General features: G+C 39.7%; 2 protein-coding genes across 6 annotated transcripts in view; one reads left to right on the forward strand and one right to left on the reverse strand.

Moving 5' to 3' along the window:
- Nucleotides 1-7,739, reverse strand: part of OSTF1 (osteoclast stimulating factor 1) — a 20,737-nt gene extending 12,998 nt beyond the window's left edge. Inside the window, exons 1-2 of the mRNA XM_031602374.2 lie at nt 7,606-7,739; nt 357-403 (exon numbers count right to left, since the gene is read on the reverse strand). Of these exons, the coding sequence (XP_031458234.1) occupies nt 357-403; nt 7,606-7,639 (81 nt within the window). The 5' untranslated portion in view covers nt 7,640-7,739. The remainder of the gene's footprint in view (nt 1-356; nt 404-7,605) is intronic.
- On the forward strand, nt 6,540-16,005 carry NMRK1 (nicotinamide riboside kinase 1). Of its 5 annotated transcripts, XM_090132543.1 has the most exons (10): nt 7,929-8,024; nt 8,756-8,830; nt 9,025-9,084; nt 9,490-9,580; nt 10,227-10,275; nt 11,587-11,758; nt 12,431-12,502; nt 13,467-13,573; nt 14,526-14,615; nt 15,003-16,005. In XM_090132543.1, exons 3-10 carry the CDS (start codon nt 9,056-9,058, stop codon nt 15,020-15,022), a joined length of 630 nt encoding a protein of 209 aa, XP_089988669.1. In that variant the 5' UTR covers nt 7,929-8,024; nt 8,756-8,830; nt 9,025-9,055; the 3' UTR covers nt 15,023-16,005. The 5 variants fall into 5 exon arrangements, with proteins under 5 accessions (XP_089988672.1, XP_031458235.1, XP_089988669.1 ...); XM_090132546.1 differs by lacking the exons at nt 7,929-8,024; nt 8,756-8,830 and adding an exon at nt 6,540-7,312; XM_031602375.2 differs by lacking the exons at nt 7,929-8,024; nt 8,756-8,830 and adding an exon at nt 6,540-7,282.
- Nucleotides 16,006-16,320: the final 315 nt, after the last annotated feature.

Here is a 16,320-nt window from a genome sequence, read left to right on the forward strand (position 1 = left end):
CTGTAGTTTGACATGCCTGCAGCTAACTTTTCATATCTTTGATCTCCGTGAATGCTAAAGACAGACTGTAGCCTTTCCAACTGAGCCCTTTGCAACAAAAGCAGTGAAATATATCCCACGTTTGTTAACTTCTCCTTTCTTGGCTGGTCCCAGATTATCAACACTCTCTCAGTTCTCAATTACCCTTGTTGCCTTTAGAAGAAAAGTCATATTTAAGAATGAGTATTCATCAACAGACTTCTTCACTGAAAAAGTAGTACAGCAAACCTGATAGTTCAACCTTGTCATAATTAAGTAAGTGTTATTATGGATAAGTTTAAAAATTAGTCTTCCCAGTCCCTAAAAAATATACTTACCGTTCTGGGCTCAAAAGTGTATAGGGCCCTGAATACTTTAACCTGTCCTGAAAAAAAAAAAAAAAAATATGATTAACATTGTCTAAACACATTGCATTCATATACAAAACCCATATACAAGTAAACTCCTTAACTCTCAAAACTGCTTGCTGAATGAGCCTGTGGCATGCCCATGGCAATGAAAGTGATGATGTCGAACAAGAAGTATAGGTTCTGAAGGAAATGTGTCAACTGATCAGACAAGTGTATGTTGCCTGTTCTGTATATCTTACACTGCCTTCATGGCTCACCATCTTAGTCATTGTAAGCCACTGATTTCTGATGCAAAGTGTTGTTTCAATCATATGCAACAATATAAGCTACACATATTTTTTCGTAATAGCATCTTAAATGCTTCAGAATTAAGGAAAAAAATAAAGAAACAAAAACAATGACTGATGTCTGCCATACATTCCCATACTCATTTGTAATTGTTATTAATCAGGAAAATAATGCAATGACACAGAAATCACTGAAGGATTTGAAGAAAAATGACAGTCAGCAAGTCCTATTTATATCAGGTACAGCAGATATGATATTCTGCTTAGATGCATGAAATAAACTATAGTGTTTACAATATCTCTAAGTAGGCAATGTTTATTTCAAATAGGGCAACAGCATAGAGGCCCAGAAAAAAGAAGAGACATAAATTTGATTTCATTAATTGCAAAAGATGCATCCCTATAAACATTTAAAATATTCAGCATAGGTCTATTTCAAGATTACAACGCAGAAGACGAACAGGAGAAGAAACATGTACACCACATAATTTTATTAACTAAACTTCTGAACTCTGTATAGAGTTTTATCTGCTTTGAAAAATCCGCAGTCTGAACTCTGTAGATTTCTTTCTGAGTATCACAATGATGCAAGTAAACCACACTGTAATTGAGGTTCTTAAGCTGTATTTTTACATGTTGTATGGGTTAACTTGTAATCAAAGCAGTTGTTATTTTTGAGTAATACCATCAGATTTCAGTTTGGCTTACTGGTGCACTTTCACACAGCAGCTATGTCTTAGAGATAAAGGGTTCAATACTTAATAGGCCTGTGCCCTGGAAACTAAATGCCTGCAGTATGGCAGCAGCTAAAAGCATGAAACCTTTTTTATTCATTACCTATATGAAAATGACCAAGAGAAAAAACAAACCAACCAGATAGTAATATGTCTGTAGTTATTCTCTAAGAGCTTTAGAATGAAGCATCCCTACTGTGGCTAGAATTCAATTAAAAACAAAAACAAATAACAACAACAACAAAAAGACAGGCAAGGAAGAAGAGATGACAAACCAGGATGTGTGGCATTAAGGGGTGGATGGTACATGATACTGTTCCTTCTCCTAGGCTTTCTTATGAAGGCGACACCACAATTTATGATAGAACTGCACACTAAATCCTTTGATGATTTCAACCATCATCCACCAGTTTTTAAGATTTTATTTAAGAAAAAGGAGAAACTGGAGACTAAAAGGGAAGATAAAAAACATTAAAAGGGGAAATGAGAAGATGGCAGAAGACAAGGAAAAGTAAGAAGTTTAAATTTGTGTGTACAGTATACAATTCTGGTAATAACATACTGCATCTGTAACAGGTTTAGAAAACTAGAAAAGAAGAAATGAAATGCAGATAAAAGCACTGTTGAAACATTGTTTAAACTGAAGACAATTTGCTTTGTGTGTGTGCACTATAATTTACAACAGAAATAAGAGCTACTTCCCCAAATGTCAAGACGTAACATCACAGCACAGCATATTCTAAAACACTTCTCTCTGTATCCGTATCTGCAAAACTGCAGGTCTGGTTAACTTTAATTTCACAACACTCCATCTGGAAATTAAGCACTACTAACTTCTTGCACTTTCAAATTATCTTTTAAATATTTACTAATAAATAGATACTAAAGCCTGCTTACGGTGGTGAATTTAATAGCTAAGAACAATACGACTTACCACTTCACAGGAATTACTTTTAATGCAAAAAAAACCCACAAAAAAAAAAAAGAAACCATCAGTCTGGAATATTTAAAACAGCAAAATATAAGGACTAAGAGGGAATATTAAATTAGTATCTCTCTTCTGGAAATAAATTGTCTTTTATTAGACCCTGTGACTAACTACATTCACTTGAATACAAGTACTTCCACTTAGTGATGCACACCCTCAGGCACATGGTCAAAATTACAGCTTTCACTAGCTGGTGTCCTTTGGAATTAATAAGCTCATAGTCAGGAAGTGCCTGAGGACTTACTGAGCTCCTCTTTTCACCATTCACCACTTCGTGAGATTCCTGTAGGACAGAGAACTAAGGTAAAAGCAGTGATCTGAACTTTGCAAAGGTAGCAGACAGTACCTCCCAACCATGTATTTGTAAGACAAAATAACTAAAGCAAGGGGAAATGCATATTTCTGATATTTCAGGATACTGGTCAAACAGTAATGACTTTACCTTCTAGATAGATAATGACTAACCCTTCAAAAATAAAAACAATCGAGGCATAGTGCAGCAAGATGTCCCAGAACAAATATTTTCCCAATTGCAGGGACAAATCTGAATAATCCTTTTCAGTCCCATTCTTTCGCCACAAGTCTTAGTCCCTTCTCAAAGGATTTGCAATAAATATCTGCAGTGCAATTATCTGACAAAAAGAAAAAGATATTACACATGTTACGCTGACATATAACCAAGGCACAGGAACTCCCCATGCCACAATTTACCAAACCCTCACTCAGCAGTGCAGTGAGGTGAGTTGTCCTAAAACTGTCTGAATTCTTTAGGACAACTTCTCCAATAAAATACTTTAATTAGGTAACGAAACATGCAACTCAGATTTATCTTTATCTCTTGGGTAAAACTGATTCGTCAGCACAGTGAATAGCAAATGAAATCCATGAAAATAAAGAAATGGGGTGACTAAATAGTAACAACAGTTAAAAAAAAAAATGCAGCTTCTGATATATACTGATAGCTGTCAGGATTCACAATACAAAATTTAAAAAAAGTTTAAAAATTTGTTTCCTCCTATCAGTTTGATATTTTTAATTAATTGCAGCATAACTAAAGGTTGTTTTCAAAGCTGTGCTAGATGTCTCTGCAAAGAGGATTTAATCGCTCAATGATGGATTTTTCACCCCACATCCCTTCTGTTCTTTTACCTCAGCTTTCTATGCCATCATAAGATGCTGCCATTAAAATTCCCTCTTCTACAAAGCATGTCCCACTCTCTTCTTACTTGCTTTAGTCTGTGAAAGAAAGAAGGCTGATTCTTGCATAGCATTATTTATTTAGATGTTTGTATGCCAGTTCCAGGGTCAATGTCAGTTTCAGAGTGTCCTCTCGGAACACCATTCATGCATTTTATTTTCTCTGAAGCAAGACAGGCACCTTCTTTTTGCTAACTGCATTGGCAAGAATTGCACTCAGCATTGGTTTGAGACCCTCCAAAAGAACTACATAACCTGGCAACAGCATTTGGAAGGCAAAAAGTTTTGTCAAGAAGTAGTATTGTGGTTAAACTACAGATCAGGATCTCTCATTATATGCTTGCATTTTGCATGAGTAAGGAAAGAAATATCTTTATCACAATAGGCATATCTTCAAAAACATGCCATTTTCTTAGAACATTAAAGGCAGATGGAAACTTTTTCCTGACTTTTCAGGAACTGAAAAATAAAGTACTTTACACTCAGACCTTCAAGGTCTAAAGAGAGGGAATATGTTTTACAAGACTGCTGCTTTAAATTTGGAGTTTTGTTCACGGCACAGAGGCACAACAGAGTATGATAGAGCATTTAGGTACTGTTTTAACTGAGGCAGAAAAGTGGAGGTTCCACTGTTTGGAAAGCCACCTTCCACTTTTTAGCAGTACTTAGCAGTACTAAGAAAGGGGAAGTGCATACAGGCACGCAAATGGGAGAGCAGGAAGGGGGGTGTTTAGAGACACAGAAAAGAATCCAAAGAGCAGACCACTACCAGTGTAGATGACAAGCTAGGGCAGCCCTGTAACAGACACAGGCTGCACCTGACAGCGTATTTGTTCTTTCTGTTCCACAGCATTTGTAGAAAGAAAGTCAAAATTCAGGATTATTCTTGGAGAAGATGCCTGGGGGTGTATTCACTTTGCATTTGACACAAACAGTTTCACAAACGAATTCTGACTAGCACAGTATAATGCTGAAATCTACCTATTACTAGTTTAATTTTTGCCAATACAAAGAACACCTTCACTTGCAGGAGGCTTGTTGTGGCTTTCAATGGTAAATTGAATGATTAGGGTCAGAAATACAAATCTAGCATTCGCATTTGTGCTGTTTAATAGTTCTGAACTCACAACTGCAGCATAACTCCCCAAACTCACGCACCCACTTCTCTTTAGCTAACAGAAACCCTTCTGTGACTGCAGAAGGAGACGACCCAGGGAGACAGACTGCTAAGACCTTATGGATGCCATTCAGTATAGATCTTCCGCTCCTGTGAATGGTAACTGCCACAGCTTCTGCTTTACCTCAGTAATGTGAAAGAAACTTGACTGTGGTTAAAACTAAGTATTTATATCCAGAATTCTATTTTTAACTTAGAAAACTGCGAAGGCTGCAAAGACAACAGACCTACTTTATGGTAGTGTCCCTTTATGTTACACACGCTGCGCTTCCTCCTTCCTCACTTCCTCTCAACTGGAATCATTTTAAACTGTAATTTCCTTCAAAAGACTTGTCTTTCTCTGTAAAACTTAAGTGTTGTGTAGACTTTAGCCTGAGATCAACAAACTTTATCTGGAGAACACAAAAGTAATAAAGGTTTTTATTTAAAAAGAAAAAATTAACATTTCCAGCTTCCTAAGAGCTCTTACTGCACGCTGTGTAAGGCCCTAGCCAAAAATGCATAACCACCATCATTCAAGGAGTCAACTAGCAGGAATCAACGCAGCTTGTCAGGTTCAAAAGACTTAAGTAACTTTGATAATTAGAATTAACATAAGACAGAATATTTAGGAGGTTAATGAACTCTAAAAAGAATAATACTGTTTGAGATATCAATAGAGCTTTTGAAGTATGGAGGGGGAAATCCTGCTCTTGCATAATACTGAACTAGAAGAAAGCTTCAATTATTTTCACTCTCACTTCACTCCTCTGTATCTCCAATGGCAAGTTTGAATACAAAAAAGAAAAGCTTTCAAACTAGTACAAAAAGCTCCAGCAGAAAAGCAAAGTGAGAAGCTTGTTTTAGAGGAAGTCTTGGAACACTAGAAATTAAAAATTTCCCAAAGCCATGAAAAACATTCACAGACTCTTACTCAAGGGCTAACCACAGGCCCCGAATACAGGCTCAAGAGCTGACAAACATTATTAGATGATTGTCTAAAATCTATCGATGTCAAAGACTTTTCCTTTGCAACTGAAACCCAACACACTGCCCATGCAGCCAAATTATTACAATGAAAGAGCCTTCCATCAAATAAAAATCTCGCATGTACTGAAGAAAACCCCACCATTACTATACTTAATATTTTTCCCTTAGAACATTCTGTTTTGCACATTTTCAAAGTACTGTCTGCGCATTCATATGTAATCTGCTCTGCGAGGAACGCACTCACAGTTTCAGAAATGAATATAACACTAAACACAGTTCCTTGCCACCAGCTCTATCTCCTTCCATCTCCACATAGTTACGTGTTTTCTTCCTGAACGTTTCTTAAATGACTACAGCAGCCAGAGTCTTATTCTTTCTTCTATCTGCTTGAATTGTGACCATCAAGTCTCATTTTTTCTTCTATCTGCTTGAATTTGTGACACAGCAAGTAGATTGCTGCTTTGTGACAAAGCCAGGATGGTTTACAGACTGGATACCAGATAACAGCCAGTGAAGAAAAAAATAACACAGCTTGAGCAAAAGAACCAAGAAGACATCTCCCCACCTGCAGCCTAGAAGTTGGTAACAAATAGAGCATTATGCTACTCTAGTTTCAGCACACGCAGAATCCATGTTTATGTCTTTAAGTCAGTACACTTTAATGTCTACAGCCTCCATGAAATTCAGTGACACTGTTAAACACGTAACTGATATTACAAAGGCAGATGGACAAAGTATTTTGGAGGAAGCCAGAAGACAGCCTCTTCCAGAAAACGCCTTAGAAACAAAATAAAAAAATTCTGCAATAGCATCTGTAAAGACCTTCCTTCCTCAAAAGGGAGGGACTCCGTAAAATGACTTTTGAGATCCCTGAGAGCAACTACCAAGAAAGACCAAGAAAGTCTTATTCTCTTCCTCTTTCTTCTTCAGCCATTTATTCCCATCCATTTCCTTTTGCTGCATCAAGTGATCATGTGGTAAACCAGATCGGCAAGTTCATTAGAACACGAAAAATAACCTGAACAAGAGCAGAACCCTGCAGTGCCAGAGCACCAGCCCAGCCTGCTGTGCCACCGAACTGAAGGACAAAGTGACAGTGAGGGCGCAGAGAGCCTGCCTGTCTGCCAGCGGCTGAGCTCTACCAAAGCTGCACCGCCAAGCTGGGGATGCCCAGCATTAGACACAGAAAGAGTCTGACCGATAACTCCGCAAGCGTGAACAGCATAGATCCTAGAATTCCGTAAGACTCTTACGCTAAGCCTAACCAACCATTTTGCAAATCGGAGACTGAGTAACCACTTGACTGGAAAAAAAATTCTTCTTCCTGCGTATCTGGCTGCTAAAAGCAGCACCACACCCTTCTCATCTCCCGGAAGCCCATACAGCTCTTCACGCACCTCCCGGCGGCAACCGCGGTGCCGGGGCTCTTATCGCTACCTTTTTCCTATTTCAGGTCAATTCCGAAAGATGCTCAGCGGGTGCAAGACCGGAGCAAACTGTTACATGGAAGAAGTTCTGAGGCTTTAGCAGAACAGCAGAAGGTGGGGGTTGACGGAGTGCTCCTAAACCCGGTCAGCAGTGTGTTTTTTTTTTTACAAAACCCTGCGATTCGCCATGAGTTTTGAGAAGCGAAGCTCCGCGCGGTGCCCGAGGACAGACCCGCAGCGCTCGGGCGGCGCCGAGGTTAATGGCGGCGGGGCGGGGAGAGGCGGGGGCCGCCGGTTCTGACAGCCCGAGCCCAGCTCCACCGCTGTCCACGTGTCAGCCGGCACCGGGCCGTCCCAAACCCACGGCGGCCCCGCGCTGACAGCGAGAAAACGGGGGAGAGAGGGTGGCGGGCCTAGCCGTGGGGACCCTCCCTTACCTGGCTTGGCGGGTTTGGGCGGTGGCTTGGACATGGCTGCGGCGGGACCTGACGGGCTGCGCAGGTGCCTCGGGGCGGTGGGGATGAGCGGGGCGAACTGCTCCGGGCTGCTGGGCACGATGCGCGGCGACTGCTGCGGGGAGGAAGGGAGGGGGCGGGCGCCGGTACCCTGCGCAGCGCCCCGCAGCGGCAGCGGCGAGAACCACACCGACCAGAAACACCCCGCAACCAATCCCCGCTTCGCTCTCTTTTCCCTGGTGGGAAGAACACGGGGAAGGGGGGGAGGGGCGGCCAATCGGAGAGCGCGGCCTGAGGAGCGCCCAATCGGACCGCGCGGTGTCGGAGGGGGCGGGGCTCGCGCCGTGTGGTGGCTGACTGCTGGGCCGCCGGAGCGCGGCAGGGGGGTGGGCTTTGGTTGGGTGCGTGGGTTTGAGCTGCGCTGAGCGTCCCGCGGGTCAGCGCCTCCGTTGTCGGAGCTCTTGGGGCGGGGTGGCTCGTTTGTATGCCGTCGTTGCACATTTAATGCTCAGCCCGAGGCAGCTCTGTGAGGGAGTGCAGTGGAACTTCACTCGGCCCTTTAAAGAGGCCGAGTAATTTCGGAGCTGTGTGCTGCAACGCTCGAGGCCAGTTTGCCTTTGCCATTTGGGTTGTACGTTGTTCTGAGGGAGGCAGAGTTGGTGTTTGTTTGTTTGTTTGTTTGTTTGTCGTCATGGTGGTTGTTTTTTTTTCCAGAAAATTGGGATTAAGTTTGGTATAGCCGGTGACATAAGTTGAGTCCAAAGCTCAGCACGTGTGCCCAGGTGCTATTTGGGTTGTACCACAGCATTTCTGTGGGACAAAGGCTAATCCCCCAGAACACAGTTTAGTTTGAAAATAGCATTGGGGTTCATGTTTCATCATATCCTGAGAACAGCTAATGTGTCTTAATTCTTCACACTGACAGCCAATGCCATAAACACACAGTGAATCATGGAATTCAGGAGTTACTGGAGTTTTTAAACATCTTTCTTCCCTCAGCATGTCACTGTCTTCTGTTGTTTGGTGGTTTTTTTTTTTAATTGGCTTTTTTTGTTTGTTTGTCTTTCCACCTCAGCACCTGTTTACATTTGGATACTGTTAATGATTGAGCTAGGATTGTGTTTTTTTCCAGGTACTTCTGTGCTAATCAGTAGTGGTAGAACTGAATCTCTCAGAGTTTTCCTCAAGTCATTAAATACTGTCTAAGGTAAAATGCATAGATATCTGTGACACAGCATTTGTGTTGGAGGGCTTTATAAGCAAAAAGCAGTTGAGGTTCTGACAGTAAGTTTGTGGGGAAGAAAAAAGACAGAAAACAAGTCTTATCTATAACTGGAATTTCTTAATAACTGCTGTTATTTTTGCTGAATTGAGAGTTATCACTGACTCTGTTTCTAACAGTGGAAAGAAAGAACTGAAGAGAAAACAAGCAATGAAAATACTGGTGATTGCCCTTGGAGGGTAAGTATTAGAAAATTAAATTTACTCAACAGCTCAAGACTGGTCTATCTTTCAGAATGAACTGTGGTGTAACTTATACTTCTGAATGGATCATTTTTGAAAATAGCATGTTATGGCCTTTTTTTTTTTTCTAATGTGTAACTGCTAAGAAATTATTCCTGCCTCTATTGGAGATCTCAGATACCACTTCTAATTTTTTTTTCTTGTCACTGTTATATTTACTCTCTAAAATCTGTTAGAACTTGCCAGAAAATTTCAAGAGTGTATTTAATGTTAATAAACCTCTTGGAGGTGGGGAGAGAGAGGTGTCTCTGTGGTTTACGCTATTTGTATAGAGGTGCATGTGCATAGGTGTGTATATGTCTAAAAGTGAGACTGATGCAGTGTCTGTGTTTTCTAACTCAGAGTTACAAATGGAGGAAAAACAACTTTGGCAGAAAAGCTTAAGAAACTGCTTCCAAACTGTGACACAATCTCTCAGGATGACTTCTTTAAGGTAATGCTATTGATGAACAAACCTGATATGTAGAAGTGAACTTGAGTAGATGTTAGTATAATTTCTGCTTTTTAAAGTTCTCTGTTATTGGACTGTTAAAATTGATGCTTCTTAAAGTAATGTTAACTTTGTCAGCACTGAGGTAATTGAACGTTCAGTGGCCAAAGTTGCTGAGTATGCTCATCAAAAGAAATTGACTGTATTTTTTACACTTTCAAAGTAAGGAATGTGTATATGCTGGATACATTTTTGAAGGTACTGTGCACTAACAGAGTTAATGGTATTGCTTTGTTAACCCCAGTGCTATGCAGCAATACGTAGTTCTTCATTTCCTAAACCAAAAAGGGAAAGAAAAATCAAAACTTTTGCATGAATATCAAAGCTCTGTGCTAAAGAGGTTAAACATATTCTTATTTCTGAAAGGTGAAGTTCTAGTGAACTTACAAGCAATTATTTGGAGGATTTGTTGTTACAAGTGAAATGAAGGGTTTGTATATTTTAATAGCATTATGCAGCATTTAAATTTTGAAGACAAATTTATCAGTTAAGATACAAATGTGTATACCCTCATGTTTGTAAGTGAAGAAAACAGACCTGTGTAAGTGCTTATAAAAGCACAATTGACAATTACGTTTTTTCTCTTTAGCCAGAGTCTGAAGTAGAAACAGACGAGCGTGGATTTAAGCTGTATGATGGTCAGTAACTTTGACTTGTTGTTATGTTGGTTGTGTTGTGCTGAGCTAAATCCTATCTCTTCTAAGCAAGCAACTCCCCTGTTCCGTGTCTAGTCTGAGCAAGGTTGTAAACAAACAATGCTGAGCAATCCTTACTTCAGTTTCTCTCACCTCACTGAGATAAAAATAGAAAACTTGTTGAATTAATAACCTACTGAAGCTGGTGCTTGTCTTCCCTCGTTTTAATCTTCTAGAGTTGCATTTGGTCCAGTAGCAAATAGTTCAGCTCAGCTGAAAGTTTCTTGCCTTGCAGCACTCGCATAAACTAGTTACTTTCTATGTATTGATGGATTTTTTTTTTTTTCACATTAATAACTAACTGATTGGATTTCTTAACAATCAGGTCTCTTTCCTTATTATGTTCCAAATTGGATAAGGTTGGGTCTGGTCCAGACACCTTCATCTCATGTCAGGTCTTGCACAGAGACCAGAATGGTTCCAAATTCAGACTTATGCTGGCTCAGCATGCCAGTTTAGTTGTGTGAACTTCTAGACCTGGATCTACTTTCTGCCAGTGCTCTGTTTCAGGTCATGACTAGTTACAAACAGTTGATTATCAGTTAATATCTTCTGATACATGGTGATCGCAAAATGTATTACTCTGAACATTGTCCTGAACCTTGAATTTTAGCTGAAATCTGACTTTCATCAGTTAATGCAGTCTGCGGTTTACTTTCTACACTAAATGAAAGTAGAATGTGAAACTCGATGAGAAAGTTCATCTTTCTGGTCTTAATACTGCTCTTAGGTATTACTTCAAAGTTTGTGTCCAGAATCTGCCTTCTGGCTATAGTTCAGTAATTTATGTGACATCTAACTCTGGACAAAACCATGTGCTATGTTGTAATATTTTACCTCTTATGTCATCCTATCAGTGGAAGCCATCCCTCCCCACCATCCAAATATCTAAAACTTAAAACAAAAAAACAAAGGATTTTTGAACCCCATTCCTTGCTTTGTTTAAGTGATAGTTGACAGAAGGGTAGAAGTCTGGGCTAAGTATTTATAGGTTCTATGGAACAGGATAGCAGTTCGTGCATTTTCTTCCAAAGGGAAAAGGGCTGTGAAGTGAATTCACACACTTCTTATTGACAGAGGGTTCTGAAAGTCCATACCCACCAAATATATCCCAAACATGGGGAAGGATTTGTTTCAAGGTATCATCAGTTGCAAACATGAAACTACTTACACCTAGGAGATCTGTAGGGCTAATAGCATTCCCTTTCATTTAAGCTTATATGTAGAATATTTCTTTCTTACTGATTCATCTAGTACTTGATGCCCTCAATATGGATGAAATGGTGAAAAGTATTCACAATTGGATGAAAAGCCATACAAGCTCAGGCGTTGTGACTGAAAAACCGATGGACACATCTAACAGTCTAAAGATGACAGAAGATGTTTATATTTTGATTGTTGAAGGCTTTCTGCTGTATAATTATGAGTAAGTAGTAATGCGTAAATTGGTATATTAAAAGCTGCCCTAAAAAGAGGGTACTAAACATAAGCATCCTGGCTTGTATCAGAAATAGTTTTACCAGCAGGAGCAGGGAAGTGATCATCCCTCTGTACTCAACACTGATGAGGCTGTACCTTGTGTACTGTGTTCAGTTTTGGGCCCTTCACTACAAGAAAAATGTTGGGGCTCTTGTGCGTTTTCAGAGAAGGGTAAAGAAACTGGTGAGGGGTCTGGAGCATAGCCCTTATGAGGAGTGGCTGGGGGAGCTGGGATTCTTTAGTCTGGAGAGAGGAGGCTCAGGGAAATCCTTATGGCTCTCTACAACTATGTGAAAGGAGGTTGTGTCAAGGTGGGGATCAGCCTCTTCTCCCATGTAACTACAGTGATAGGATGAGAGGAAATGGCCTCGAGTTGTGCCAAGGGTGATTCAGGTTGGATGTTAGGAAGAGCTTCTCTGAGAGAGAGGGAATGGGCTGCCCAGGGAGGTGGTGGAGTCGCTGTCCATGGAGGTGTTTAAGAAATATTTAAATGTGGTACCGAGGGACATGGTTTACAGGCAAATATTGGTGATAGGTGGACGGTTGGACTGGATGATCTTAGAGGTCTTTTCCAACCTTGGTGATTCTATGATTCTGTGATTCTATATTACTGTCTTAGGCCACTTAATGAACTCTGGAATAGAAGATATTTTTTGACCCTTCCTTATGAAGAGTGTAAAAGGAGAAGGAGGTAAGATTATCTGGTTGTTGTTCACAGATGGTGACTGTATCGCCTAACCTGAACTGTGCTTTTTTTTGGTACCAGCTTTTCTTTAGCACTTGACAGAGATAAGCTGCTAAGATCACTTGTTATCCGTTATTCCCAGGCAACACTCTGTGGGTACTTAGCAGACATTAACAAAAACATGCAGAGTAGTGGTGGGAGTTTTTTTTGTTGTTTTGTTTTTATGTAAATATTAAAATGTTAAATGTTTTACAAGCACTAAAACACGATTTGTTGTCCAGAAAAACTATTTAGATTACCAACTAAATGCTAGAGTTAAACTAATGTTGAATTAGAAAAAAAAACATGCAGCTATACATGATGATTAATGGTATAGTACCAATCTTTATGCATGGTTCGTTGTGGTGTTTTTTTTTTGTTTTTTGTTTTTTTTTCCTAAAGGAAATGTGCTTCATTTAGACTGTATGTTAGTTACATTGCAAATTTGATTTGGAATATTAAGCCAGTGACTGACTTGGCTCCAGATTTGAAACACTATTGTGTGCTTGGAGCAAGACATTTGCACAAAATCAAAATCTGGCATCTGAGTCAAGCAGTTCTCCACTCAGTTGTCTTTAGTTGACTATATTTTCTTGGTTCTTGACTAGACGTGCCCCTCAGGAGTTTAGTATCTGAATTTCTAGTGAATTAAAACTCGAGAAATCCTTGCCAATAAAAAGAAGAAAAAGGTAATTTCTTTGGGTACAACTCTCAATACAGCTTAATTTATATGTAATTTATTTTTCAGTTAAGCTCCTTTTACCTTATCTTTAATTTAATTTGATTGGCAGAAATAAATTAGCAAAAACTCATATCACAGATTATATTATAACAAAGTAGCTTCCTTTGTTCCAGTAGATATGCAGCATTCTTGCTTCTGTATTTTTTAAACATAAAACTTGCATGGGAAAGCACATATGTTTCTGTGTAGCACCAGAGTCTATCAGCCAGCAGATACACCTGGGTACTTCGATGGACATGTGTGGCCTATGTACCTGAAATATAAAAATGAAATGGAAGAAAGTGCAACTAACATTGGTATGATACCTTTAATTTTAAAAATATAAAATGATTAAATGTGTCACATTTCTGGATTTTGTTTGGTTGCCATTCTTTGTAGGGGACAAAACTTTCTTCAAATATTATTGCGACAATGCACAACAGGTCAACAGGTTTTGACCTTTCTGTTGTTGTGTTGGTTTTGTTTGTTTTGTTATTGTTTTTTTTTTTTTAAGGCTTCAAGGTCGTGTCTTGTTATTTTTCTAAATAATTATGAGTTTAAAAAATATAAACTTTTGATCACTATGTCCATTAACAAGCTAGTTTGCATGTGCATGCGTGCATACATGTCTGACACTAACCAGGAAACTTCTAAGACAGAATCTGATGCATGAAAATCCTGTATGAAGTCCTATTAAAAGCTATGGGACATTGCACAAGTGCTTTTTGGTACATGCTACATACAGTCACTAGTCTTGTCAGAATAGTGTCAAATGTTGTGGTGCTGTGCGTTTGTGCGATGTTTGCACTCACACAGCTCTTGGGGCTGCCTAATTCTGGACAGAGAAAAGAGGTCAGCTGTTTCATCAGCATGCAGGGCACTGCTGCTTACTGTGCAGTGAGAATGAGAACTGCAGTGTCCTTCCTTAGTTTGCTCAAACCCTAAAGCTGAAGAAGAACCTGTAACTTCCTCCTGCATAGGAACCTTTGCGTAGGAACCCTTCTGTTGAATTATTCCAGTCCTACTGTCCTAATGTTATTACTGTAACTCTTTTGCAGAATTTTTTATTATAAATATTTGTAAACTAATTATTAACTGGAATACTTGTACACTAGTACTTTCTAACATTCAAACTGAATTTGGGAAAGGAGCAGAGGGTTGCAGTGTTCTTGCTTTCTATTTTTTCCTGAAAATACTGAAATATCTGCTAATTGCTACCACAGATTACATATAACTGTCACAGAACTAATGATTTTTTTTTCTTCTCAGTTTATTTAGATGGAACTAAATCCCAAGAGGAGCTTTTATCCTGTGTGTATAATGATATAATACAGGAATTAAAAAAGCTGAGAGAAGGAAGTAAGTGATTTTATTGGAAATTGAATTTGCTTATAGAATTCCAAGTTAATAGAAGCTTACTACTCTGTATGTAAATGCTGCAAGGATTAGATAGATCTGTTGTCTCCCTGTATAGGCGTATTATAGACCTTATGTGTATTTGCCTTATACATATGTGCTTTATATTTTATTACGACAGAGTAAAAATGTATATCTTTAAGTTCACTGAAATTAGATTTTGTTAAATAATAGGTGAATTCACTGCTATCTACAAATAAATCTAAAAAAAGAAAAGTAAGATGAGTCAAAACATAAATGAAAGATGTGTCTTGGTGATGGTAGTTTCAAATATATGGTGATGTCACATGCAAACACAGAAATGAGACAAATGTGTACTTTTTATTTCAGATCAGCAGGTCACAGCATGATAAAGCAGAATGCCTCAGTTTGGTCTGATACAAACTGAAAGCCCCAGGACTGTGGAACTTGGCAAGACACCAACTGGACAGATGCCTATGTTAATGTCCATAGTTCATACAACCACAAGTGAATGTGTAGCTAACGTGTTAGCTCTATAACCCTCAGAGGTTGAGTGCCAACAATAATGCATTGTTTAGAATTCCTTCCATCAGTTGTGCTTTGACCTTTCTATGTGATTGAACGTGTATATTCAAAAGAATATGTATTTTTTTGTACACAGTACTAAACTGTAAAGATGCAGTTCTGCTGGATCAATAAGTTTATTTGAAAACTGACCAATGCAATTTGAAATGTTCATAAAGTACTTGGGAATTGATAAAAAGCTATTAAATATGTTATAGATAATCACTGGTGAGTATGGTTAGAGGAGCTAGCTGTAAGCTGTGTCAGTAGTAATTTTAAGATTCAGTGAGCAGTCTAACAGCTTATACAGTAGTATTTCTCAAGTAATCTACATATTTGGACCAGTTCAGAAAGGGTATTTCAAAAAGAAAGATTGTTGGGAAAACGTGAAGGAATAAGATGCCAGAATGCAGATGCGTCACCAAAAATATTTAGTGCATATGTCATGAAAAGATAAGGGATTAGAATGGGGTGAAGTGCAAGTCAATAAAAGCGTGCTTCAGGGAAGAGGATGTAAGAAATATTCCTTGTTAATCTGCAGAACTCAGGATGAAATTTCACTTATGAAATTATCTGAAAAGCGGGTATACTAAATGCATGTTAAAACTGTATTACAGGATTTGTGTGTATATGCTTACATGAACTGGGAAACTAGGAGATTTAATAATCTTCGGTTGCAGGATGAATAAACCTTTATTTTCTGTATGATCTGTTGCAATTTTATCAGCCGAAATGAAAATCTATCTGCAGACATGAAAAGCAAAGCGTGGACTGCGTTACTTACAGTTGGGCTAAATTGATCGTGGCGATTGAAAGGTATTACTTAACTGTTAGCAGCGTTAAACCGCCTTAAAAGCCCTGAATAAGCGAGGCCTTAACGTGAGCGACGTAAAGCGGACGAGGCCTGAAGGAGCCCCTCGGTCCGGTGGGGCAGGAGGGCGGGGGCAGCCCGCACGGACGCGACAGGAGAGCGCGGGCACCCGGCAGCGCTGCCGGCTGCTTCCGAGGGCGGAAGCGAGGTGCCGCGAGGAGACACGCCGCTGCGTGCGCCCGCCCCGCCCCGCCCGGCGGAACGCGTCTTTGGCGAGGCCTGCGCGCGGCTGCGCCCGCCCCTCCCCGGAAG

Source organism: Phasianus colchicus, chromosome Z, assembly GCF_987193195.1.
Source record: "Phasianus colchicus chromosome Z, bPhaCol1.hap1.1, whole genome shotgun sequence".
In the NCBI taxonomy this organism is placed as follows: Eukaryota; Metazoa; Chordata; class Aves; order Galliformes; family Phasianidae; genus Phasianus; species Phasianus colchicus.